Source organism: Pithys albifrons, chromosome Z, assembly GCF_047495875.1.
Source record: "Pithys albifrons albifrons isolate INPA30051 chromosome Z, PitAlb_v1, whole genome shotgun sequence".
Lineage (NCBI taxonomy): Eukaryota > Metazoa > Chordata > Aves > Passeriformes > Thamnophilidae > Pithys > Pithys albifrons.
In genome coordinates, this window is record NC_092497.1 from 26,525,976 (window position 1) to 26,551,048 (window position 25,073).

The 25,073-nt window shown below is 40.1% G+C and overlaps 1 protein-coding gene across 4 annotated transcripts in view; it reads right to left on the minus strand.

Moving 5' to 3' along the window:
* The window catches only part of ANKDD1B (ankyrin repeat and death domain containing 1B), a 43,046-nt gene that overhangs the window by 13,396 nt on the left and 4,577 nt on the right, over positions 1-25,073 (minus strand). The window contains exons 3-15 of one of the 4 annotated variants that reach the window (XM_071581134.1): positions 22,946-23,044; positions 17,198-17,296; positions 17,003-17,107; positions 15,134-15,232; positions 13,419-13,517; positions 11,479-11,577; positions 10,542-10,640; positions 8,874-8,972; positions 7,147-7,245; positions 4,369-4,464; positions 1,809-1,932; positions 952-1,083; positions 258-621 (exon numbers count right to left, since the gene is read on the minus strand). In XM_071581134.1, coding sequence (XP_071437235.1) covers positions 563-621; positions 952-1,083; positions 1,809-1,932; positions 4,369-4,464; positions 7,147-7,245; positions 8,874-8,972; positions 10,542-10,640; positions 11,479-11,577; positions 13,419-13,517; positions 15,134-15,232; positions 17,003-17,107; positions 17,198-17,296; positions 22,946-23,044 — 1,308 coding nt within the window. In that variant the 3' untranslated portion in view covers positions 258-562. Of the gene's footprint in view, positions 1-257; positions 622-951; positions 1,084-1,733; positions 1,933-4,368; positions 4,465-7,146; positions 7,246-8,873; positions 8,973-10,541; positions 10,641-11,478; positions 11,578-13,418; positions 13,518-15,133; positions 15,233-17,002; positions 17,108-17,197; positions 17,297-22,945; positions 23,045-25,073 lie in introns of those variants that run through there. The other 3 variants (XM_071581132.1, XM_071581136.1, XM_071581133.1) reach the window with 3 other exon arrangements.

Here is a 25,073-nt window from a genome sequence, read left to right on the forward strand (position 1 = left end):
AACTCTGTAGGCAGGCACACATGGTTTGAGACACAGTATTTTTGTATTTTAACTACATAAATCAAATGCTGAAGAACAATGATTTGTCATAATCCTAGCAAGATTTTATGAAAACCTGAATCTCAAATAAGGCCAGTTGCCAGTCTATTTCTGGAAGTGTTGATTGATTCATACACATAATTTTCATTTAATAAATTTTATTTGTTTCAGGTAGAAAACATTATTTACATTTCTTGTCAAAAACAAAATAGCTTAATTTTCATTTCCAGTACAGAATTAGTGTATCAGTGTTAAGTGAGGCGTAGGAATGGTATGGGGTGGCTCTTGCTTCGCAGTATAGTCATAAATTACTAGTGAGCCATTCATTCTTAAATTCTTTAAATTGTTGTATAGCAAGCATTTGAGAAAGAAGTAACCTTCATATCAGGAGTGCAAGTTCTTCTAGCTTGTAAAAAGTCATACAACTTCGAAATATGTTTTTGTTTTCAGAAAAAGATATTATTTGAAAGTCACTTTCCATCTGGCATGTAATTCCATCATATACCATGTTTTATTGATGAACTCATGAAATTGAACATTTTCTGGAGTCCATGCCAACGCTACTTGAAGCTCTGATCTTCTCTGTAAAGTAAGAGAAAACACTTGCTTGGCATGATCTGCCTCTTACAAGGTTAAACTAATCTAACTGAAGGTTGGCCAGTTACAATGTAACCTTTTGTGCAGGACAAAGGAGGAAAGCAGTTTGCACATTTGTTGTGTTCCTTCAGAAATCCCAGATCTCACTCGAATGCTTTTTCTCAAGCAACCTCACCCTGCCACAAGGGCAGAGTCCCAGACAAAAAGAGTGTCCTCCAGCCTCGCCATGGTCACACCATGCCAGCACCAGCAGGGACCTTGGCACCGCACTGCAGTCTTGTGGAGGACAGTGTAACATGCTCTGTGGCAACTTACCAGCTAAAGGCTGAAATCCTGCTCCCACCAGGTCTTCATATAGATGTTTGACAGGATTCTGATGAGCCAGCAATGTACAATGTAACCAGATGAGCAACATTCTGTTTCCATGTTCCTTGTAACTTTTTTTCCCTATGCAATACACAAAGTATTTGTTCAATATGCTGGAAACAGTGTATTTTGTGCTGTTGCACTTTTAGAGTTGCAAGACAAACCTGCTCAATTACTTTTACTAGTTTCTCACTTAGAAGATAAATAAAGACTGAGGCTTAAAAAAGTTTTTTAAAAATCCCCATTTTATCCTAACACTACTGCTAAGAGGGAAAAAACCCTAATAGACCGGGAAATTAATTTTACCCCAAGATGTGGAAATATACCCTAGACCTGCAGTAAACAAGTACAATATGTGCTGTAGAAGTAATTTTTCCCAGGACTTGATATGCCTGAAACCAGAAATTGCTGTTTCATGGCAGCTGTGAAAACAGAGCATGAATAAGTTCTGTCTGTGTCACAAGTTTCCCCAGGTCTTCACTTGCAGCATGACCTGCAAGACCTCTCTGTGCTGCTCATTGCTTCTGGTTTTGATCTCCAAAGAGGAAGGTCCCTTCAGGCCAAGAGGGGGAGCAGATCTGGCATGTACTTCTACAACACTGCTTTGCAGGAACTAGGGACAAGGTTTGTGTCCCTTGACTGTGTGGTACTCATGTAGTTTAAAAAGCAACACTGTATTGTGGGGGTTTTTTTAGCCTACATACTATGTCTGACTATTCACATACTACTACCTGTCCACTGTTCTTCAATGGCTTTAATTTGTTCATCTGTGAACTTCCAGAACATGGCCAGTTTTTTCCACTCACGGGGTTTTAAGTGGTTGTATGCTAGATTCCAAAGGGAGGAACGGATTTGCTTGGTCTGTGTACTGTGATCTTGTTTGAAGGACAAACTGAAGTCTGACCCATTGTCACAATGAGCTAGATATGTCTGAAAAAGAAAGTGGAGGACAAATTTTGTAAGAGAGAACCTTTGCTTAGCAAGAAGTGAACAGTGTCCTGTACAGCCAGGAGTAGGTTCTCCAAGCACTAATTTCCCTCCAGGAAGAGACAGGCACCCTTGGCAGGGCACTCTCTCTAGCTGTTCCTGCCTCTGCCCTGTCAGCTTCATGTGGCTGAATTAGGGACTTCCAGATCCTTAGCTGATAGCATAAGCCATTGTGTTTAGCATGTGGGACCCCATTCAGCAAAGTGTCTAAGCACAAATACACACAGGTGTGTTGAGCCTGGGTCTGGTTTCATTGACTGCATACTAAAGATCAGATAGAAACCAAAACCAAATGGATTTTACTCTGCAGATTAAAAGTGATGTTGCTAATGTATGTCTGGCTTACCTGAAAGAGGAGTAATGGGGTTGCTTCTTGTTTGGACACTTCTGCAAAATCCATGTCAATCAGTGATTTCAGCCCTGACTGAGCGGCGCCCAGAAATAGTGTTATTCCTAGGTAGGTACACTCAAACTACTTCTATATTTCATTTTATTTATGTACCCGTCCTGTCTCCAATCAATCCCAAAAGGGAAAAATGTCTTCAGGAAGTTGACAGAGGATTACAAAGCAGGTACTAAGCAAAAAAAAAGGAAATGACAGCATGCCCCTTTTTACAAGTGCTAAGCATAAAGTGCTTCCTTCCAAATTAAATTCGGAAAAATATAACAGGGTTATTTTCTAACCTTATGAGAATCTTAAAGAAAAAAAAAATCTCAGTTCACTAAGAATTGTCATGTATGTTTGACTCCACTCATCTGATGCAGGCTTTATTTCATTCTTCCTGACACATGCAAGGTAAAGTTCAGGATGTTCTGTAGGACAGCTTCAGGCTCTCCCCAATTCAATGTTCATCTTGTGAGGTATTAGTTAAAAAAACAAAAAGCACCAAAAACCTATAAGCAAACAAATAAACCCCTGTTTGCAGCAGCACAGCTTTCTTTGCTGCTAATTGTGTTTTAATGGCAAAGTGGGACAGTAACCACAGCTCTCAAATCTGTCCTGGACAATGATAGGGACATTTTGGGTAGAAACAGTAAATAGAAAAAAGGGCAAACAGAGTGATGACACTCACATATTAGTAGCATGTGCACTTCCTCACAGCCAAGTGGCATTTCCTTTTGTGACTAATGCTTTGTCATAGGTGATAAGTCATCTCAGTGTAACATAAAGACAGTTCTTAATAGTTCTAAATGCTGTAGTTTCCTGTGTGGCAACACCACCTGAATTACAGCTATTCCATAGCTGTAAGATCTAAGTTGCTCCCAAAGGCTTCAGGCAACAGAATACAAACACTTATGTTTGTATTTCCAATCATCTCTGGTGTTCTTGTAGAAAACCATCTGCTTAAATGACTTTTTTTTCTCTTCTGGCAATTCAGTACACAATGCCAAGAGGTTAGGAGCATTATGGGCTTACTGCTGTCAGACTTATGTCTTCTGTGGCAACAGATGACTTCACTTCTAATTCCCTTTTAAGCCAAAAGAAACAATAACGTACCTGACAATCCAGTTGAATTGCTGCCAATACATTACGCACAATACAGGGTACTGGGGGAGACACTTTTCATGATAATTAACCTAGATCTGCGATTTACCAACCCTGTAACATTAAATGTCATTGATTTGGCCACAAATTGCAGGAGTGGGGTGGTAAAACTAGCTAATTCCTGTGCCTGCCCTGGGACAAGGTCAGTATGCTTACACCCTTGGCTAATCTGGTGAAACAAACAATGCTTGGCAGGAAGCAGGAGTGAGAATGAAGTCACAAATCCGTACGGCAGTTACTTTTACCCCTCTAGAGAGGCCCATCACTATGCAGATCAGTAACATACATTTAAGTGATAATTAGGGAAAGGTGAGAAATTCAGACAACCTAAGCTGTATCCTTCACTTATTGCCGTGTTCTTTTCCATTTCATTGATTTAATTTTACAATCAACACTAAAGGAATAGAAAAGGGAGCTCCTGCCAAAACAGCTGAGCCCTTGCTAACAAAGGAGTGACAGACACCTACACTCAACCATTTTTCAGCCATAGACTACTGTACAAAGGATGCAGGGATCTCAGCATGGATCCAGCTTGTTGCTACTCTGATGCTGATGGCACAGATTAAATTTGGTTTAGAATCCGTCTCCATCCCTTTGTCTCTCTGTGTAAAGCACAATGCAGTAAAATTGCAAGATCTGCCTACAGTTTTACAGCTATTCAGGAATAAAGCCTGCATGGGGTAGAGACTTTCCCATTCCCTATCCTAACCTCAATTTATCAAGACCAGTCTTGCAGAATGCTAAAAGGAACCACCTCAAGCAAAAGACACTTCAAAATCAGGATTGGCTTTTCCTGTATCGATATTTCCAGTCTAATGAAAGATGCCTCTCACCTGTTTTATGGTGTGATACCTTTCTGCTTTAATGATCATATCTACAATGAGGGCATGACTGCTCCTTGATGCCGAGGCTAATGCAGTTCTTCCATGCTGAAAGCAGAGATAGCACATCAGAACATTATCTCAGCAAAGTGTATCACAGAAGAAACAGAGGCCGACCCTTTTTTTTTTCTTTTTCCCCAGGAAAAAGTATTTACAAAAATTTTATGGCTTTTGGGTAGCTACAATCAAACTTCTGTGCTCTGCATGAGCTCTACCCCCTCAACTGAGAGGTGATTAGTTTTTTTCCCACACTGGACTGTCCTCTAAAGAATATCTGGTGAGGTACAGCTGCTTTCAGAAAGCTTCTTCACTCAGACTGCTGCATACTTCATATCAGCTTGCACTCTCTGGTCACTGCTTCCAAGTTCACACAAGCCAGGCATCTCAACATGAAAACTACAATAAATACAGTCCATTCTCATATTATGGTTAAACTGGTATTTCAGATGGAAAGGCTGGCAAAGTTGGAAATCTCCAGCTTTATGGGCAAATTGTGCCTTGTTTGATATGGTAAGAGAAGCTGGCTCACAGAATGAACAGAGAATGGTTTTTCTCATGAGAATTGAAATGAGCACAACCATGAGGTGATGCTACATGGATATTACATGCAGCCAAAGTTATTAAAAGCCCTTCCTTTCATTCCAGCTGCAGAGGTTTGCTCAGTCTACCTGAACCCATCTTTGCTATCAGCACTTTGATGTAAAAGCATCTCAGTGGCTCTGAAGGGTTATCTCTGCAATGGTCTGTTTTCAGCAGACACTGAGCAGAACTGCCTCAGATTAAAATATTCAGGTTGTTCTCCACATATCAAGTGCTAGGCATTCTAGGAAATTAAACCTAGAAGAAGTCAACCTCTTAATTAGGAGATTCATTAACTAAATTAATGTGTTTCAACTATCCAGCTCTTGTGAAGTTCCCTAATATATAACTTTTGAGTTCTAGCTCCTGGCTCTCCTCAAGAGCATTCTAATTAGACTGTTTTTAGAAAAGCATCACACTGGAAACCAAGGAATTTACATTTCATTAAATCTTTAAGGCATAAGCTTACCTTATACGTGAAGAGTTCAGAGACCACAAGAGCTCCTTGGGTCACACCTCTGGAGAGGTGCTCTGCATTGTGCAGGAAGACAGAGGGGGTGGATAAAGGGGGTGTTTCAGGCCTCCTGTGCTGGTGCAGGCATCCTGCATGCACATGTATGTGGCAGGCTTGCACACAGGGAGATCTCTGTCCACTGTTACTCACAACTAAAACCAATTTTATCTGCAGAGGGGAAGCAGGGAGAGCTCCTGGGAGAGCATTTCCTGAGTTCTAACAGCTTGCAACTCATGTATAGTGTGCTCTGGAGACCGAAGACTCCTGCTACCAGTGTATGGGGGTCAGGACAGCACTGTGCAATCGAAGCAGGCTCCCCTGTTTTCTCTCTACTGCTTAGTAAGGACAGTAACATTTCTGGCATCTCAGCAGCAATTCAGTTCAAAGGGGACTGTGCTTACAAATGTTCCCAGAGGTGGCATGGCCTCAGGGGTCAACCAGCAAACAGGCAAGAAAATAGCTACTCCAAGAAATAAAACCAATGCAGAAAGGTGACAGAATTTATACTGGCTCAGAAACAAAATCTCACAACAAGGCCTGAACTCTATCAACATTGCTGTAATGCCAAGGCACTATATCTATCCCAAAGACTTGTAAGTGCTTAAGGTCACACCAGCCAGTAAGTAATTTTCTGTGTCTGGCCTTAGAATACAAATAGGTTGAGAAAATTTTCCAATGGTTAAGGTGGTGTCTAAAGTGGACAAGACTTTATTCTGAGTTTGCCCATATGAGAACTGCAGCTCTCTAGCAAGTGTAGGCATGATTCTGAATGGAAAGGCTTAATTACAATGCAGTATCTTATCTCAGCCTCCCAAAACACATCAATCATGTCCCACATGGTCAGAGACTCAAGTTTCCTGTCAGGCTAGGGAAATAAGAGACAATCCTAGGCCATAAAGCTTCTCATCAGGACAGTTGTGGGCAGAAAAATTACTTTTCTAAGTTGCTGAAGAGCTAGATTTTGCTCCTAATAAACATCAAATCCATCAACTCAGTCATACAGAAAACCAGTAACAGTGGTAACAGTGTAAAAAGGACAAACTCACTCTTGCATTAATTTAGCAGAATTTGTAAAAACTGGGTTTGCTACTCTGTCCTTTCAAAAGCACTTCCCCAGCAACTTTGCTTTGGTACTTCTTCCAGCCATTGCCTTTCTTGTCTCAATCTTTCCAGGCTGAACATCGGCAGCAGGGGTAAGTACCCACCTGAATGGATCTGGGATGGCGCCATCATTTCCCGATAGCCCACAGTGTTCAAGGGCAAACTCTCCATCACTGCAATTAGTGAAGCTGTCAGTAGCTGCATCTCTCCTGGCAATGAATCTGGCTACAAGAGCACAGATACGACATCTACAGGCCATTTTCTGCCCTTTAAGCCCAGTCCTTTTTTCCATGAGAGGTCCCTGGAAGCAGGGTTTACCCTTCAAACCTAGGTGGTTGGAAGTTTTATACTAAAGCCATTTGAGATCTCTGCATGCCTGCAGGTATGGCAATATTAAAAGGAAACTTACACTGTAGTTAGCTTTACTAATTTTTACTAACTAGTCACAAATGCTTTATGCACCTCTGTGAAGAGTGTTTTAAACAAAAAAAAAAAAAAATCACATAATCCTTGCATGTATGAGGAATGCAATTTACCTTATCCGTGGTCTTGAGATCACAGCCTGCCTTCAGCAGCACTTCCACCAACTCCACATTGCCAAGATCAGCTGCCAGATGCAGAGGGGTCTCCTGCCTCTGGAATTATAGATACCAAAAAGGTGTAAGTCAACCTGCCTCCTGGAAGCAGAATGCACACAGGCTATAGCTGGCTCAGATAAAGTTGCTGTTATGTCCCTCTAATGTATTGTATACAAACAAGCTCTCTCTCTTCCCTACTAAAGCAAGGTGTTTTGGACAGAGTGCTTCATGCAACTGCCAGCCTACTCCAATATCCTCTCAAGTAACCTTTTCCCTGGTGAAATTCATTCCAAGACAGCTGGACATACATAATCATCAACAGTACGTTATGCCACATCCACAACTTTTTAACAAGCCCTGCCACAAAATGATGATATGTAGCAAAAGTCTATCTGTTTCATAATGGGTTTAGCAAACCCTAAAGGGTGCCACCTGCAAACTGACTGCCTCTGGGAGAATTCCTGTGTGGCATTCCCATTTAGTTGTCTAACTTTACGATCAATAATCAAAACCATGCTTAAAATACACTCTTGTATGAGGATATTGAAGGAACTGAGTAGCTGTTACAAGAAGGTGGGAGAGACCCATCCCTGAGTATAAGAATGGGTAGATGCCATTTGTTCCTCTCTCAACAAACCACCTCTCCAAGAAGGAAAGGGAAATGGTGTAATTGCTGATTTTCTTTGTGAGAGGGTTCCCTGAGTACACAGACCATGGCATTCTAGGGCCCAAAAAATACCAAACTAGGTACAAGGCCAGTGCTTTTATCTTCACTCTCCCAGGCAAATACACAGTGACACATGACACAGCAAAACCAGAAAACGGTCAGTAACAATTTCAGGAGGTTTAGTACAGCAAAAGAGGGATTAAGCATGACAGCATCAAAGTAAATATGGCACACGTCAGTGGTGGATATGACCTACAGTGAACTCACCAACTGCCAACTAGGCCTTCAAAGACCACTGACACCAAGCAGAGGCTAAAGAATCCGGCTAAAGTTGGGGAACGTGTTGCTGTCCCTGGGTGAGCTCAAACCACCATCTTTTCAGTTAACAGCTGAACACACTGATTGCATCACAGAGACCTATGACCTCCTCATTCAGTGTGTTGCTGTGTGGTGCGGAGCATCACCTCACTCAGCTCTGTCCCCTCTCAGCTTCCTGAGCACCCCAAGTCTCTTGACCTGAGGGCACAGAGTGTGGAACAGAGAAATCCTTCATGCTGTGCAAGCATTGTTCAGTAACAGCTTTAACCCTGGTGTCTTACCAGCACTGTTTTGGTCACAGATACAAAACACTGGACCCTGTGGTTTGCTTTAAAAAAAATAAATTCTTTCAGTCAAATGACACACTGGACTGGGTTTCTCTCTGAGATCAATACCAGTGAGACATTTCAGTCATTTATTACACATGAATCATAGCATTTGAGCAATAAATTAACCCAAATATTTTCCGAATAAATAGCATTGTTCTATCCTTATCTTGCACAAACAATATTAGCACAGCATGTACAAATGACTAACACATATGTACACACACAAAAAGATAAGGAGGGAACTGCTTCTTCCTTCCCATTTTTTTGTACCCTGCGCTTGTAAGATGACAAAAAAAAAAAGAAAAATCAAGCAAATTCCACATAATCTCCTCTTTACCAATGAAGTTGTGTTAATTCCCAGTTTTTCTTACATGGTTTAAGGAGTTTATATCATGATTGGCATCCAAAAGGCTTTTTACTACTGGTAGATTGTTACTGATGACTGCTAAATGGAGAGGGGAATTCTTCTGCTGTGAAGGGAAAATAACAAACTATTATACTTGGATACATCATTAGAAGTTCATTCAAACAAGAAAGAGGCTCTTATTGAAGACCACCTGTCGCAAAGGAGATATGCTGTAGCAGAGCTTCAGGACTACAGAAAACTCACCTCGATGAGCAGAGTTATACTAGAGATGGCAACTTTCTTCTGCAACACCTACAGCACCAGGTAAACAAGTGCAGATGAGAAAACTGGAAATGCTGAGTGCATGGGGTGTGCCTCAGTGTGTCACCACCTAGGAATGTGGCAAGGCACTGCTCTTAAGTGTCCCTGCCTGGGATGTGCTGCTACCCTCGGCAGAGAGATTAGCATGATATTCCTGCTCCTTCAGAAAACTGGGTTTGGGTTTGCCCTTAGTTGAGTAGCTTGGAGACAGATTCTTTCTGTATTTGGTAAATAGATGTCAAAACCCACTTTCCAGGAACAAACTCTTGTTACATGTTGCTGCTGAAAATGTTCTTCATATGAAACTGACTTGCCATAATTAGAGCAAATTACAGCTAGTAAGAAATTGAGAGGTTTTATCTGAGTGATTATTTGTTAAAATAACTCGGCCACAGGTCCAATGCCAATCACAATCCAATCATCAGGTTGGCAATATCACTTTTTATGTTGAACCTGTGTCTCATCAGTTTATTGTGAAATACACTGAAGAATAATTCCATACCAGTACCATTCATGGGGGCCAGACACCAGCTCAGTGTCTTTATAAAAAACAGCCATTTCTTCAGGGCTACAATAAAATAAAGGAAAGTCTTAAGTAACACTGTGCTGGAAAAGTTTTCAAAATGTAAGTTACAATTTTATGAGTTGCTTCTGCTGTAGAAAACCAAGGAGAACAAGCAGCACAATTCCCTGAACTTTAAATCATTTCAAAAACATCATAAATTGCTCTTCCTTGATAACTTTGTGCAACAGGTGAGTTATCACAGCATAAGTCATGAAGGTCTGATGCCATTTTAAGCCTGTACTGCAGAGAGAGAAAATAATTTCCTATTCATAGAAAATCTCAGGTGAAACAAAACCTCTATCTAAACTGAGAAAGGATTTGGATAATATAAATACCTCTTTCTTTTTAAATTCCAAAGAATGGGGGCATACATATTTTGAAGGCATTGAGGGTGCATTTACCTGCCGAGAATGACAGCATCGAAGTGTTTACTTACCTTTTAGTTATCTTTATTCAAAATCAACTACCAGTATAAACTCTTTGCCCAAAGCAGGCAGGGAGGCCTGCTTTGCTGTGCTTAGTTCAAGCAGGGTACTTTGCCCATGTTCTTCTAATACCTGGTCTTTGGCTCAGCCTGGCCATGCCTACACTGCATTGCACCAGTCTGCGCAGGTGCTGAGTGAGTTGTGCAACAGGACCTTCTCTATTGGTCTGTACCTGTTGCTAATCAACATCCACAAACCAACTAATAATGTGTAATGTACAACATTCAAGGAGCCACTCAATCTCTTTCTTAATTCCAAGGAAGGCTATAAAAGACGGGACAGGTTGAGCAGCAGTATAACAGTTATTCTGATATACACTCACCTCGGGTTTAGAAACCAGGTCAATATTCTTATCAATAAGAAAAGTAACCAAGGATAGATGTCCATTCTGAATTGCAACCTGCAAAGCACTGCTATTGTTCTGAAAGAAATTTTGATAGATAGCAAAAACTTACAGTTTTATTGCTAAAAAAACAGTACTAAAGAGAGCTACAAATATAGGATAATTTTCCATTTAAATTTGTGTTATTATTCCCTCCACCCAAAAAAACCCCACTTTGACAAACTGATACAAAATTAAATGGAACGGCATTTGGAATTTTGTGCTTTTGTCAATAGTGAAGGAATTTCCCATGTTTACTATATCATAACAAATATGATACAGAAAACAGTCTCCAATAGCCCTTTTCAATTGTCATCTACGCTGTGCCATGGACAATGACAACACCAATATGTCTCCTGGTCTGTTAGTTAGCCTGTTAGACCTTTTTCAAGCAGGTACAGTCACATTAATAAACCATAAAAATAAATCCATAGAAGATTTTTACACAATAATTCTGTGTAAACAAACAAGCTCCAAGTCTGCTGGAATCCTAAATTTATTGCAGCCAAGGCCATTCAGCAGAGGTGAGACGGGCTGAAGTCCATAAACCAGATACAGAGAAAAAGTTTGCCATCAGACCAGTCACATACACTGCCAAAATGGTTACATTTTCTAGTCATGTGTTGTACTATTGAGCACACAGTAAATAATAAACTCCACTCTATCAAATAAATCTAATGCTATTTCTCTGCCACATCAGTTTTATTCCATTGGTACTTTCTACATTCCCAATTCTATTTTGTTATTATTTTTCCAATTTCATAAAAATAGGCAGAGCAAATACACTGTTAGTATGAAGAGAAAAGGGAATATAAGGTCCTTCTCACTGCCTAGGATGTCCCACTACCAGTGTGCTGGAGGAATGCTGTGTACATACCTGAGTTAAAACATTGATGTCACTCCCTGCATCCAGTAGGAGCTCAGCACATTTTTCATGACCTCCTTTAACAGACAAGTAAAATGGAGTTTCTCCATTCTAGACCAAAAGAGAAAATGTCTGTTCTGATTTAAACCATGTGAGTAGTAAGACTATGATAAAAAACTTCTCTGGTAGGCTCAATTGGACTCTTTCAGCTTAACAGAAAAGCGGAGATGGTCCCAATAGGACACAACCTGAATGCTCCTAAATTAACACTTGAATGATATGGCAACTCACCAACAGTTAAGTGACAGATGACATTTACATGGACAGATGTACAGAAAGGTTTAACAATAGAAAAAAGTATTTAATAAATATTCATATATTAACATTCATAAATATTAACCATGCACTTTTCAAAGAAAATGGATAGCAACAGGCACAAAACCAAAGATGGTGGGCAGCAATTGTTGCCATTCAACACCAGGCAACACCTCCAGCATGTTAGTATCGGTTTCTATCAGCACAATGCCATGGATTTCTGACAAATTGTCAACACCTAGTGGTAGTTATAAGGAGCACTTTTAATAGAAATAATACTGTTTCATGTTTATTTCAAATCTTCACACACCAAAAGTCTCCACATCTCCACAGCAAGCCTCTAAAATAGCTTACATCACCTACACAATAACCTAATCCCTGATTCGTAACTCCTAAAAGGCATAAAGGTTTAATAGAAGTTACTCTAGTGTTTCAACATTCACAAAAATATCAATAATCCCTGATTTTATTTTGCTTAAAATCCTGACACCATTGTTCTGGTAAGCTTTATTTTAGTGCTTTGCTCGTGCTCTATAAAGACAGATCTGTTTCCACACCAACCAGAGTATCTCCAGCTGGATGGGAAGGTCACTGCATCAGCCATGGCAAGGCAAGGGCACAAGCAGTACAAGCTTCGTGTGCAGAACAAACATTCTAGGACAAGGCTTGGAAACAAGGACTCCACATTTCAAAGGGGCTTTGCTGCCTCTTCAGCTTGCACAGCTGAAAGTAGCAGGCAAGTTTGGTAAGAGAGCACCACTCGACCCATAAATCTGTTGCTGACAAAGGAAGAGGAGGATCTTGGACAGGAGTGGGTGTCCCTCACTCATTTCCATCACTGGGCCAGCAGAACAGACCACCAACTACAATGTAGGTTCCCACAATGTGCATGACAACCCACAACAAAGGAAATTAACTTCCCCAGTTTGTTCCAGCTGCCCCAAAGAAGGAACAGAAGACACAAGGACCCTTTGGAAAGCAAGAACACTGAGATGAGCAGTTACTGTGCATTTCCTTTCTCCACTTCTTCCTTAAGCCTTAAAATTAAGCTCATGAGTGCATTAACTCAGGGATACAACCTTCACAGCTAATATGCAATGGATGACTACATTGGCTGAGCTCAACAACATTAACCCAGGAAAGCTAAAGTTGGTAGGCAGTGTCTGCAGGTGATTTCATTCAGGCAACTGAGTTCAGATGGACAAGGTGCAAATCTGAGGCCCTGAGGTTGCTGAGGTTGCTGTGATGGTATGTGCTTAGTATGCGAGTTGAACTGGACCAGTGAACAGCCTGAAAAGCACAGAGATGTTGTCAGTGAGATGTTGAAAGGAATGGGATCATATGGCTAAAAACGCTGGAGGTTAAGGCCTTTCTATGTTTCCTTCTGCCAGTTGTTACCCAAGGGCATGCCAAATGGAAGAGAGATGTGACAAATAGAGGACAGAAAAAGAGACACTGGAGGAGTTAATGGAGGTGAATTTATTGGACAAGGAACAAGGAAACAGGATGCAAAGATACTAGAGGAGCAGCAGAACTAATGAAGTCCACTCAGTGTCACATCTATTCCTTTGATTTTTTTTTTAGACAATTTTTAAAATCTGTAATTTTATCTCTTTCAGTAGTTTCAGTGTCCTTACCTGATTGAGGTCATTTATTTCCTCCCACTGTTCAAGCAGAATTTCTACAACTTCACTGTGACCATTTCGGGCTGCTAAATGCAATGCTGTGTTTCCCTCCTTAAAATTAAAATGTCAAATAACATATTTTAAAACATGAAATAAAGACATTAACTAAAATCGACACAAAGCCTTTGGTCTTTTACATACAACTCTTTCTTACACACAAGGAAAAGGAGGCAGATCCACACAGCACATTCCAAGTTCAGACTAATTGGAAAAGGGCCTTTTCACAAATATGCAGACATGATCTTGCTGATCTAGTTGGTTGTCTGAAAACTTCAATGTATACCAGAAAACAGACCTAAAATTCTAACTCCTAAAGAATGAAGCAGAAGAAAACTTTGGGTATTAGTTTCCACAAGAATGGGTACTATACCAAGACCCCAAGACCACTGATTTAAAGATTAATGGCCAAAAAGTAGGTAAGCACATAGAAATTTGTAGCAGCTCTGATGTCAATATTGCAGTCTTCTATCTCCATCACCACCAGTGCCATTTCTCTCTAGCAAACTGAGAAAGACAAAACAGAAACAAAACAAAAAACAACCAACCACACCAGCAAGAAAACAGAAAAAAAGGCAAGTTCAGGAAGAACGGCAAGTTTTGAGCTAAAAAATGCTGGCATGGGAAAAAGCATAAAAATTCCTAAAAAATACCCTGAAGCTGGAAATTAGGAGAACTCCAACCCTCAGAAAAAGGAGAGTCCAGAATAACTTTTCATTCACCGCATTGAGTGGGAAGAAGCAGGAATCCAAATCCATTTTAGTAATGATTGTTACAATCTGGTTTCTTCTAGTGACCCAGGAGATGAGTTTCTGTCCTGGCTCCATACCTAATTTGTAGGAGCACAGCATTTGCCTCCCATTACTCGTCTAACCTGTTAGAAGTCTGCAACAACACTGTCTTTTAACCTCTGCTGATAAACTGATTAGGACAGCAGAGCTCCGGATTTTACTGGAGCTTTTAAACTACTACCAGAATAACAAAAAACCAGCATCACTTCCTGAGTGCTTACTTGTGTGGTTCTGTAAATGCAGTATCTTACCATTTTGCAATTTTTAGTGTATTCCTCCTTAGTGAGGAGTGCCTTAGATGCAGAGAAATACCAACTTGCTCATTCCAAAAATAGTCAAGTAAGAAGTAAACAAATTTAAAAGCAGACTTTGAAAATTACTAAAATACCTTAAAACACAGTGTCAAAAGCAAACTCAATCAGACTGAGGTGTTGAGGTGCTTCTGGAAAATTTCTATAGGTGTTTATTTACAGCCTGAAGTACTTAAACACCTTTGAAAAATTAGCCACGCAGGCCTTAGCAATGACACACAGCCAAGCAGTGAAACACTGGGAAATGTGATCTCCCAGTACAGAGGCTGACACTTTAAACACCAGACTTTCCCACTTCTCTCAACAGACAGCATATGCCAGCCTTGCTTTGCATTATTTATATGCATGGAAAAGTCTCCTGGCGATCAGACAAGGAGTCCCACTGTCTCCTCTCAATCACTAAAAAAATCATCATCCTTTTATGTTTGTTGGTCCTATATGTCACTACCAGCCATGTGACATCTGTGCAGGACACTCATATATTTTGGTTGTATAGTAACTACAGCGAAACAAAATAATCTTTTATAAGCACATTTTAAGTATACTTGTGTGGAAAGGAAACATTTACCTTATCTTTTTCAGATGTAAACAGCTTCAGAGCAATCAAATTGTTTATCATGTCAACATGGCCTTTTTCAGAAGCCAGAAGAAATGGCATTTTACCTTTCTAGGAAACAATTATAGAAGAAACACAGTGTTACAGAAAGTAGAAATACTTGCTTCTAGTCTTCTACTCCTTGAACATAAGGCATGCATATGTGTATGTGAATCCTACACAAAAATCACTGTATCATATTCCTAAAGAGATTAATAAAATAGTAGATATACACAAGAAGAGTAAAAAATACAGAGTCAGTGTAAATAAACAGATTATACATCTTGCATAACCTGAAGAAAAGATACAAAAACTGTTTAGAAATGGTGAAAAAGAAGAAAATATGCTCAAAATATTTAAATCTTAATTCTTCTCAGCATGAAAATATTTATCAAAAGAACCAAGTCACTAGAAGTCTGAGGATGCTCAGAAACAGGCAGTAAAGAACACTGAAAGATTTATTTCCATGGTGTAATATGTTTGATTCAAATTTTGCAAGCAGAGACTAGAACTAATATGTGTCTGATGTTTCATCCAGGAGGCCTGAATGTACTCTGCATGTTGTGAGGATTTTTTGGGTGGTGTTTAAACTAGCAAAAACTTTTCAAGCAGTTGATAACTGACCTGCAGATAGTTATTTTGCCATAAAACCACACCACTGTTCAGACAGTGAGGCATCTAACCAACTAGTTAAATAGCCTCATATCATCCCTGATAGTGGCCTATATAAATGCCAAAGAAAAAAATGCAGGCAACTAATAGAGAATTATGAAACAACCTCAACAGAGATGCTGCTTCACCTTTCCTTTCTCACAGCCTAAGACACAAAGGTTCGTTTTCTTAAACTAACTCTGTTTAGTCAGTCTAGTCATGTGTAAAAAGAATTCAGAATTTTGGAGCATTGTGTCAATAAAATTCAAGAAAAAAAAAAACTAGGCAAGATTTGTTCTTTTGGTGGCAGATCTCACAGGAAAAAGTTTTCCTCGTGTAAAGGTAAAATATCCTACTTAGCTAAGTAACCTTTCAAAACAAGATACATTGTGGAAAATGAAACTAAAAACAGAGCAAACCTGATGAAGACAAGGTCCTGGCATTGCTGAAGAGCTGGTGCACCTCTCTAGGAGGCTACACAGAGTTTTATGTTCTGCCTTGCAGAAATATGCCTGTCATAAGTGGCAGGTTTGGGTAAGGGCAGGGGGCTCTGAGGGTGAGCTGTGTGGGAGGAAGTTGGAGACTGCCCTTCCACAGCTGTTTCCAGCTGGCTTCACAGTGGACTGAACTGATCCACCACGTGCCAACACTCAACCCATCAGGGAACACATGACACCTCTGTGAAAGTGTATTTAAGAAAGGCTGGTCACTGCTATGGGGAGGATGCACAAGGGGACATACAGCAGGAGACATGAGAAGATGCAAAGAAGGAGACACAAGAGAAAAAACACCTGCAGGGTGAATGCAGCCCGTGGAAGAAGCTGGCTGGAGCAGAGGAAAAGAGTAGAACAAAGAGCAGAAAAAGAGGAACCCACCATGGACTGACCCCAACCTCCTCTGCCTCCCATTGTCCCACCAATGTGACTGAGTATCACACAGAGCAAAAGCAAGGGAAGTAGGGGAGGAGATGTTTCTGCAGTTCAACTGAGACAGGCAAAGAGGAAGACAAGGTGTTTTCCCCAAGTGCATATCTGGCTGTTTGTTTTGGTTGTTTCTCAGTAGCAAAGTCAGTAATGAAAAGTTTATGTAACCAGCAATAAATTAAAATTGATTGAAATTCCCCAAGTCAAGATTGTCCTTAACACAAGGCTCATGACATCAAAGAAATAAACAGAAAGAAACACACTGTACCCCATCAGGCTTGTTCAAGTCATTCAGATGAAGTTCTCGGAGAAAATAATCAACTATTTTAACACTGTTCTTCTGAGCTGCAAAGTGTAGTACATTCATTCCTTCCTGAAAAACCAAAAGTCACTCTGTAAAAACAATTTTGATTTTTTTTTCAAAACAAACATGTAGAGTTGGTAAAAATTTTTCATAACAAACCTCATTTTTAGCTTTTTGATCAGCACCTGCTTTAACTAATTTTCGCATTATATCCAGATTTCCAGTCCAAGCTGCAAGATGAATCACCGTCAGGCCATGCTTCAAATAAAATGACAAAGGCAGAAATTACTGTGAGGAACTAGATTTTTTAATTGCCTTAAAACGTTGCTACTGTAGCAAGCTGTTCAAGGAAACCTCCTGCCAGGAGATTGAACGTAGAGGCTGAGGGGAAGAGGCCACAGCCAGTTGGCTTCTGGGAGGCCAGTGGGGAGTCTCTGGGTGTGTGATGCTTATCTGCCCTGAGCCAGACCATGTCAGAGGGGTCCCTCTGTGCACACACACAACACTGCCCCAAGAAGCCCTCGCTCTTAGCAGGGGTGTCTCCGAAGCACCTCCTGACCCAGCCTAAATGACTGTGTGAAAAACAGCACCTCCAGCCTCTGACCAAAAAACCAGCAAGACTGTGAAAACACAGAACCCACCCCCCCACACACACAGAAGGTACCAGGAGTGTTTCTGAGGGTATATAAAGTCATTGGACTTCACACTTCACAGGCTTCTTTCCCTCACCACTCACCAAAGGATCAAGATTCCAGTGACAGCAACCAAGTGCATCACAGACCACCTGGTGGTGAATATAAACTATATTTCTTTTCTTTTTCCTTTCCTTTTCTTTTCTTTTCTTTTCTTTTCTTTTCTTTTCTTTTCTTTTCTTTTCTTTTCTTTTCTTTTCTTTTCTTTTCCTCCTCCTCCCCCCCCCCCCCACTCTTTTCCCTTACATATTTACTTGGGTGATATCTTTATGCTTTTATATTGCTATATCACTGTATATAATAACAACCAAAATGGCTACATACCTGTTTTCCTTTGAAAGTAAATTGTTCTAAAATAAACCCTACATATATATGTAAACACTGATCACCTGGTATCAATTTAATTTAATTTACTCCAAGGGAGTTATTAGAAAAAAACTCAAGATTGATTTCTGTCTTGCAGGGGCAGATCATAACAATTGCCACCAAAATACTTCATGCTATATTTCTTTAAATCTTTTTGATGAATTCAGTGTATCATTAGGTTCTTCTCTGCAGGTTATTAGAAAAGCAGTATTAACACCTGGCAGTCTGAGTAGGATTAAGCTAAATGTAATGCAACAAGACCTCGGTAAATCTTCAGGCTGTCCTCTTCTTGACAGAAGGTCTTGGCTTCTCCAGAGGAGGACTGATCCCTTTTTAAGAGGTGAGGGATTAAATACTACCTGGAAACTATTCTTCCTCTCCACAAATCATGGAGATAATTAGCCCTGGGTGCAGTGGATGACATTTCAGGTGACTCTATATAGTGACTCTATTTCCACAAGTCATCATAATTTTCCATTTAGCCCTCTTTTTAAGACTTTGTTTTCCCAAATTCTCCAAAACCTTTTTGTCTTATAGGGAAAGAAAGAAAAAAAATCCTGTTTTTAACTTTGTGCTGGTTCAGCCTCATCTCAAGTCCTTTGTGCAGTTTTGGGCACGACAACACAAGAAGGATAAAAATCTGTTAGAGAATGTCCAAACAAGGATCACAAAGATGAATGGCCTTGAGGGAAAGTCATAAAGGAGTGGCTGTTCAGCCTGGAGAAGAGGAGACTGAGGGGAGACCTCACAGCAGCCTACAGCTTTCTTATGGGGGAAAGCAGAGTGTCAGGCACTGATCTCTTCTCTGTGTGACCAGTGACAGGATGAGGTAACAGTGACTTCAGGATAATAGTTAAAAACTATTAATTGAATGAAAAAATAGTACAGGCTGAAAGAGGCTTCTGGAGGTCCCACTGTTACAGCCTCTTGCTCAAATCATGTCCAACTGGATCAGGTTACTCAGGACCTTCTCCTGGCAAGTTTTGAATAGCTTGAAAATTACAACTCCAAAAAATGCTCCAAAAAATCTGGTTCGGTGTTTGACCATCCTGACAGTGATTTTTTTTCTTCTGTCTAACTGGGACCTCCCATGTTGTAATTTGGGTCCATTGCCTCTTGTCCATCTGTGAGAAGAGTCTGTCTGTCTTCTCTATCTTCTCCCCTTATGCAGCTGCAGACAGCCCTTACCATTCTCCTCCCATGGCTGAGCAGACTCACCTCTCTCAGCACCTCCTCAAACACCATGTGCTGCAGTTCTAATCCTCCTAGAAGCTCTGCAAAGGACTCACTACAGCCCATCAATGTCTTTCCTGTATTTGCAGAAATTGCAGTGGAAAACAGTGGAGGGCAATATGAAACACACAGCCTGGTGTGCAGGCTTCAAGATAAACCTGGGCTTGGGCAAGATTTGTGACTGTGTCTCAAAAGTCTGCCCTGAAAAACCTACCAAACTAGGGACAAGGAGAAAAAGTAACTAGAAGTTACCACGCCCCTGGTGGATGAGAGGAGAGATGAGAATGCTTATCTCAACTTTCATAAGAGTTTTGACACTATCCCACATGACATCCTTATAGACAGACAGAAGTACAGCTGTAGGCAAACAGATATACCGAGGTGTGCTGAAAGCCAGCTGAACTGCCAGGCCCAAAGTATTCTCTGAGAAGCAGCACAATGTCCAGCTGGAAGCCAATGCACATATTGATCCTGGTCTAGCATTATTTAGCATCTTCATTAATGAACTGAATGATGGGGCAGGGTGCACCCTCAGCAAATTTATAGGTAGTATTCAATAGGGAGGAATGGGTGATAGATCAGACTGGTGTACTACCATTGAGGGGAACACTGACATGCTGCAGAAATGGCCTGGTAAGAACATAATAAAATTCTACAGAGGAAAATCCAAAGTCCTATACCTGAGGAGGAGCAAATCCAGGCTCCAGTACTGACTGGGGCCAACTGCCTGGAAAGCAGCTTGACAGAGGAGGACCTGGGGCTCCTGGTGGAAGTTGAACATGAGTCAGTAGTGTGTCCTTGCAGCATACAAAGCAAATTATATCCTCAGCTGCATTAGAAAGAGCGCTGCCATCTGGCCAAGGGGGTGATCCTTCCCCTCTGCTCACTGGTGAGCCACACTTACAGTACCATGTCCAGTCCTGGGCTTCCCAGTATAGAAGGGACATAGGCATATCTACACAGAGTGCAGCAAAGGGCCCCAAAGGTGCCCCAGGGAGGACATCTGGCATATGAGAAGATGTTTAGCAACATGGGACTGTTTAGTCAAAGAAGATTGAGGTGGATCTTACCATTGTGTATAAACACCAAAAGGAAGGGAATACAAAAGAAGCATCATGAGTGAGGGGTGTCCAGTGACAGGACAGAGGCAACAGGCACAAACTGAAGTAGAGGAACATTCACTTCAACATAAGAAAAAACTTTTTTACTCTAAGAATGATGAAACACTGGTATCAATTGCCCAGAGAGGTTATAGAGCATCTATTCTCAGAGATAATAAAACCCCAACTAGACATAACCCTGAGTAATCTGCTCTGATCAGTTGGCTGGACGAGGACTCTCCAGAGGTTCCAACCTCAGCCAGTTTGTGTCATTCTCTGTGTATGTTATTTGACAGAGAGGAGTCTGGGAGGAGGAAAGGAGATATAAGGGTAACAAAAAGGTGTGTTAAGGAAAAAATAATTTAAAAAATAAAGGAAAAAAGAGAAAGGCAAATAAGGCACAAAGTTGTATGGAGAATAAACACATGGAGAATCTTGTGATTGTAGGCTGCCATGCTAAGGGTGATGAGATGACCTGCAGACCCAAGCTCCTTCCAATATAGGAAGGAACTACCTTGGACTCTCCATCAGGTCCATCTCTGAAAGGCTTGGGATGGTAGGGTGGATATGACAAGAATGGCAGCTTACTAGTATAGGATTTCTTTGCAGTAATTTTGTCTCAACACCGGCAACAAGCAATAAAGTTGTAAACTCCATCAGTGCAACCTGGGAGTGATATAATTCTGAATTACTACTATTAGTAGTACTATTAATAGTGGTGTGTTTATTGCAAGTTAATGTAGTTACAAGGTTTCTTAGAAATGTCTTTCTTAATAAATAAAGACCTTAACTACCTCTATGAGTTATATCAAGTCTCTAATCTAAAGGTGGGAGCATCTCATATCACTGCTAAGAATGCTGTTGCGTTTTTAATCAGCTTACTTTTTGTACTGAACAATGTTAAGAGCACTTAAGACGTTGTGCTTATTAATACAAAAAGTATGTCAGAAATCAAGTCACAGTGTTTTCATGCTATTTCTTATCAGTTACAAGATCAAACATTGCCAGAGAGTACAAATGAATCACTGTCAAGTACAATATGTAATGTCATAATATTTAAGCCCTGTAAGATAAATATGACAGAGTATTTCCAATGGTCTTTCAGAAAGGTAATTAGCAACAGCTAAGAATTAAAGACAATTAATAATTTAAAAGTAATCCTCAATTAGAATGAGATTCTGAGTGTCTAATAGAACCCCAGCAAATGGGAAGGGTCTGTATTTCCAGCATGGCTTCAATGTACCCTATCAGGGTAATTAAAGGACCAATAATATGTTTTGAGTCACTTCATTGCCTCAGCAAATATGGAAGGTGGTTAGTGAAAAATAACGTGCCATAAAGAAAAATTTACAATAGACACAAAATAAAATTTACACTATACCCACTGGTATCTGTGGAAGATCAAGGAACCCAATTATTAATGGTTTCTATGGAGAGCACTAATACTTGAAGAAAACTTCTTGCCATACTTTCATTAGCATTTATATCATAGACTATTAATTTTAGACTTCCACTCAGACAATGTCTTTCAGCTTGCCAGACAAATGGGAAATGTTGACTACAACAGTACAAGATCTGCTTAGGAGCTGATAGGGTCCAGAAAGGGGATATATTTCTTCAGGGGATATATTTCTTCATATGAGTATTCACTGACAGAGCAGCTTGGGAGAACATTTTGGTGCTACTCCACCAGCATTAACAAGAAATAGTTATCTACACTGCGAGAACATCCTAAAGCCATGAGCCACTGGTAACTGGAACTGATAGATCTCTTTCGTCCTATTTTCATTACAACACAATGTGAAAATAAGGCAGATTTCTCCCTCCACCCTCCGCAGCCTGGCATTTATCTTACTAGTAACTTAAATACTGCTGCATATGGTAGATAAGAGGAAGGGAAGGAGGAAAAATGTAAAGGTAAATTCATAAGTGTTCATTACTCAGTTCAATGAAAAACTCCTAGTCTGAATGGCATGTTTATTAATAACACACCATACATTTGGATTTAATATCTGACTCAAATCTTGCACTGTGGATCACCATCTGGCCCAAGCAAATTAGCCATACATTGCTAAACATTTCATGTCTTGGAGGTTGATAGCCGACAATTTTGTATTTAGCTACTCACATAAAAATGTAGGAAAATAACACAATGAGTACTTTCTGAGCTACTAGTGATCACCATAGCTCATTTTTTCATTCAGGGATTGCTTTCATACAAAGTAGCCAATGACTAATATACAACTACAACAGACAGTGTGTTTCTACAAGTGGCTTCAGCCACCCTTGCCTTGTGCTCACCCAAATGAGCTCATTCAACTCCACCCATACTCCAGGCAAGGTGTTTTTCCTCTAATGATGTTCTTTTTCATATAAATGTGTGCAGTTCTAAGACAAAACTGAGGTTTTTATGGCAAATACTTAACTTTGCACTACTGGGAGCACAAGACAAATACCTACTTTTACTTTCCCCGAGTTGTTCCTACTCTGTGTGAATCAAAACAAGTACATCTCACCTGATCCGATATGTCAAGCCTGGCCTTGTGACGAAGAAGAAAATCCACCACTGACACATGACCTCCCGCAACAGCAAAGTGGAAAGCAGTGCGCTTCAGCTGAAATAAGCAAAACTTTGTTTGTCAGGTCTGTGACACAGCTCCTTCCCCTATGCAGGGGATCAGGATTTCAGAATTCTCTGATTACTGCCAAATTTAGTTAGTTACTATATACCATTATGTGGTAACTATAGTAACTATATACCTCTGTTACTATATACTGTTTCATATTTCTCCTTCAACAGCCACACTTGGTCTTTATCTAGGCGTCACTCTTTAGTGAATTCTTGTAAAAACAGAAGAGTTTAGTTAGTCTACATAGCATTGTTCCTTCACTGAAATGTGAAGAAGTATCAAACACTGCCTAGAAGAGATGCATGCAGTACAAGAAGCTTCCTTGTTCAATATATTATTATATACTTGGATTTGAAAACCTGAGAATTAGATTTACACAGTGAGAGTTGATTTTGGTATCCTCCTTTTCACTAAAGCTCTGCAATGCATGATAAGATTTCTCCTTCATTCAGTGTTAGTCACCTTCCCAGACTGAGTCATTACCTACGTAAGGGAAACCTACCACCTCGCAAATAATGAGTAAATTTACACAGGTGAATAGGCTCAACTCTTATCAGGAAGACTTGTTTCAAAAAGTATTTAATGGTGTGAGTTTAAAAGGGATCTATTAAATTGAATTAAACTTCAGTAGAGTTTGCTTTCTGTTAAAGTGAACATAACTGGGTTCAATATAATTCACTGATAGTTTCCATAGAAGGATGCAAAAGAGATTTAATTAACTTTAAAAGTTCATTTTGATTTGTTCTCATAGTCTTCTCTGCAGGTCATCTGACTTATTCAAGTATCAGCTTAAATTCACAGTGATATGCATTAAAAACATTAAAAAGTGTGATTTATGCCAGAAAAAACTTCTTGCACAAAAATTATATTATAAAAACTCACCTTTAGACAACTTTGCTTATTTGGCTTGGGATTGCAGGGGCAGGAATGATCAACATGAAGAAAAAGAAGGGCTTTGCCAGTATAAGCTGCACCGCTACTAGGAGAATAAGTCAAAGCACAACCCCCACAGAGTTGTGCTAGTAACTCTCTCATAATACAGGTGTGATTTAAGGTTGACAGAGTAAAGTTTCAAACTACTTGACTGGAAATGTATTTAGTTTACTTTCTTAAATTCTGGAAAGCAATAAGGAAGCAAGAACTATTTTAAAGTGACTTTTTAGAATACTATGCAACTGATGGGAAGACTCTTGCTGTTCAAGAGAACTTTATACAACAGAATTTTTTGTCTCCTCTTTTTCACACATCAAAGAATACACATGTACTATGTTATACTTTCCCGAAAAATGCATGTGGTCATGGGAAGAAAGTTCTTTCAGAATCTGTGATTAACTAACTTTGGCTGTTCATGGTTAGATTATGTATATGTAGCCACTGAGGGCACAGTGTTATTCACAACTCCAGATTAATATCATGACCACTCTCTTGCTGTTGAACCACCTCTTACGAAACACAGCACTATATTTTGTTACTGTGAAATATACATCCTCAGATTTTAGGCCTAGAGTTCAAGTCAGCATAAGAAAAGCATTTTAATCTACCTGGGGAAAATCTGAACTCTGATCTCAGCCTGGAGGCAGAGGGTGTGACAGAATGCTCCCATGGTTCCATACAAGCCAAAGGGCAATACTACACCCTTGAAATTTGTAATTCTAGTCCATAAATTCATTCTTAAAGTGACTGTGAGGTAAAGTCCTCTAAAAGAAGGGGAACATGAGAAATTAAGTCATCCAAAACCACTGAGGAAATATTATAGCAGGGACTCAATTGAGAAATCCTTAGTTCCCAACATGATACACTGACTAGAGGCTAAATGCAAAAACCTGTGAGCTATGCTGCACAAATCCTACTGTTCACAATGGATGTGTGATATCTTTCTTAATCAGGTCCTAGAGGGGACTTCTGCAGCCCCACCACCTGGCAGCTGATGGGCATACCAGAATGCTGGCATTCCACCAAGCACCCCAAGGAGTCACATTTCCTATCAGTGATCCATCAGGCACTTCACACTCAC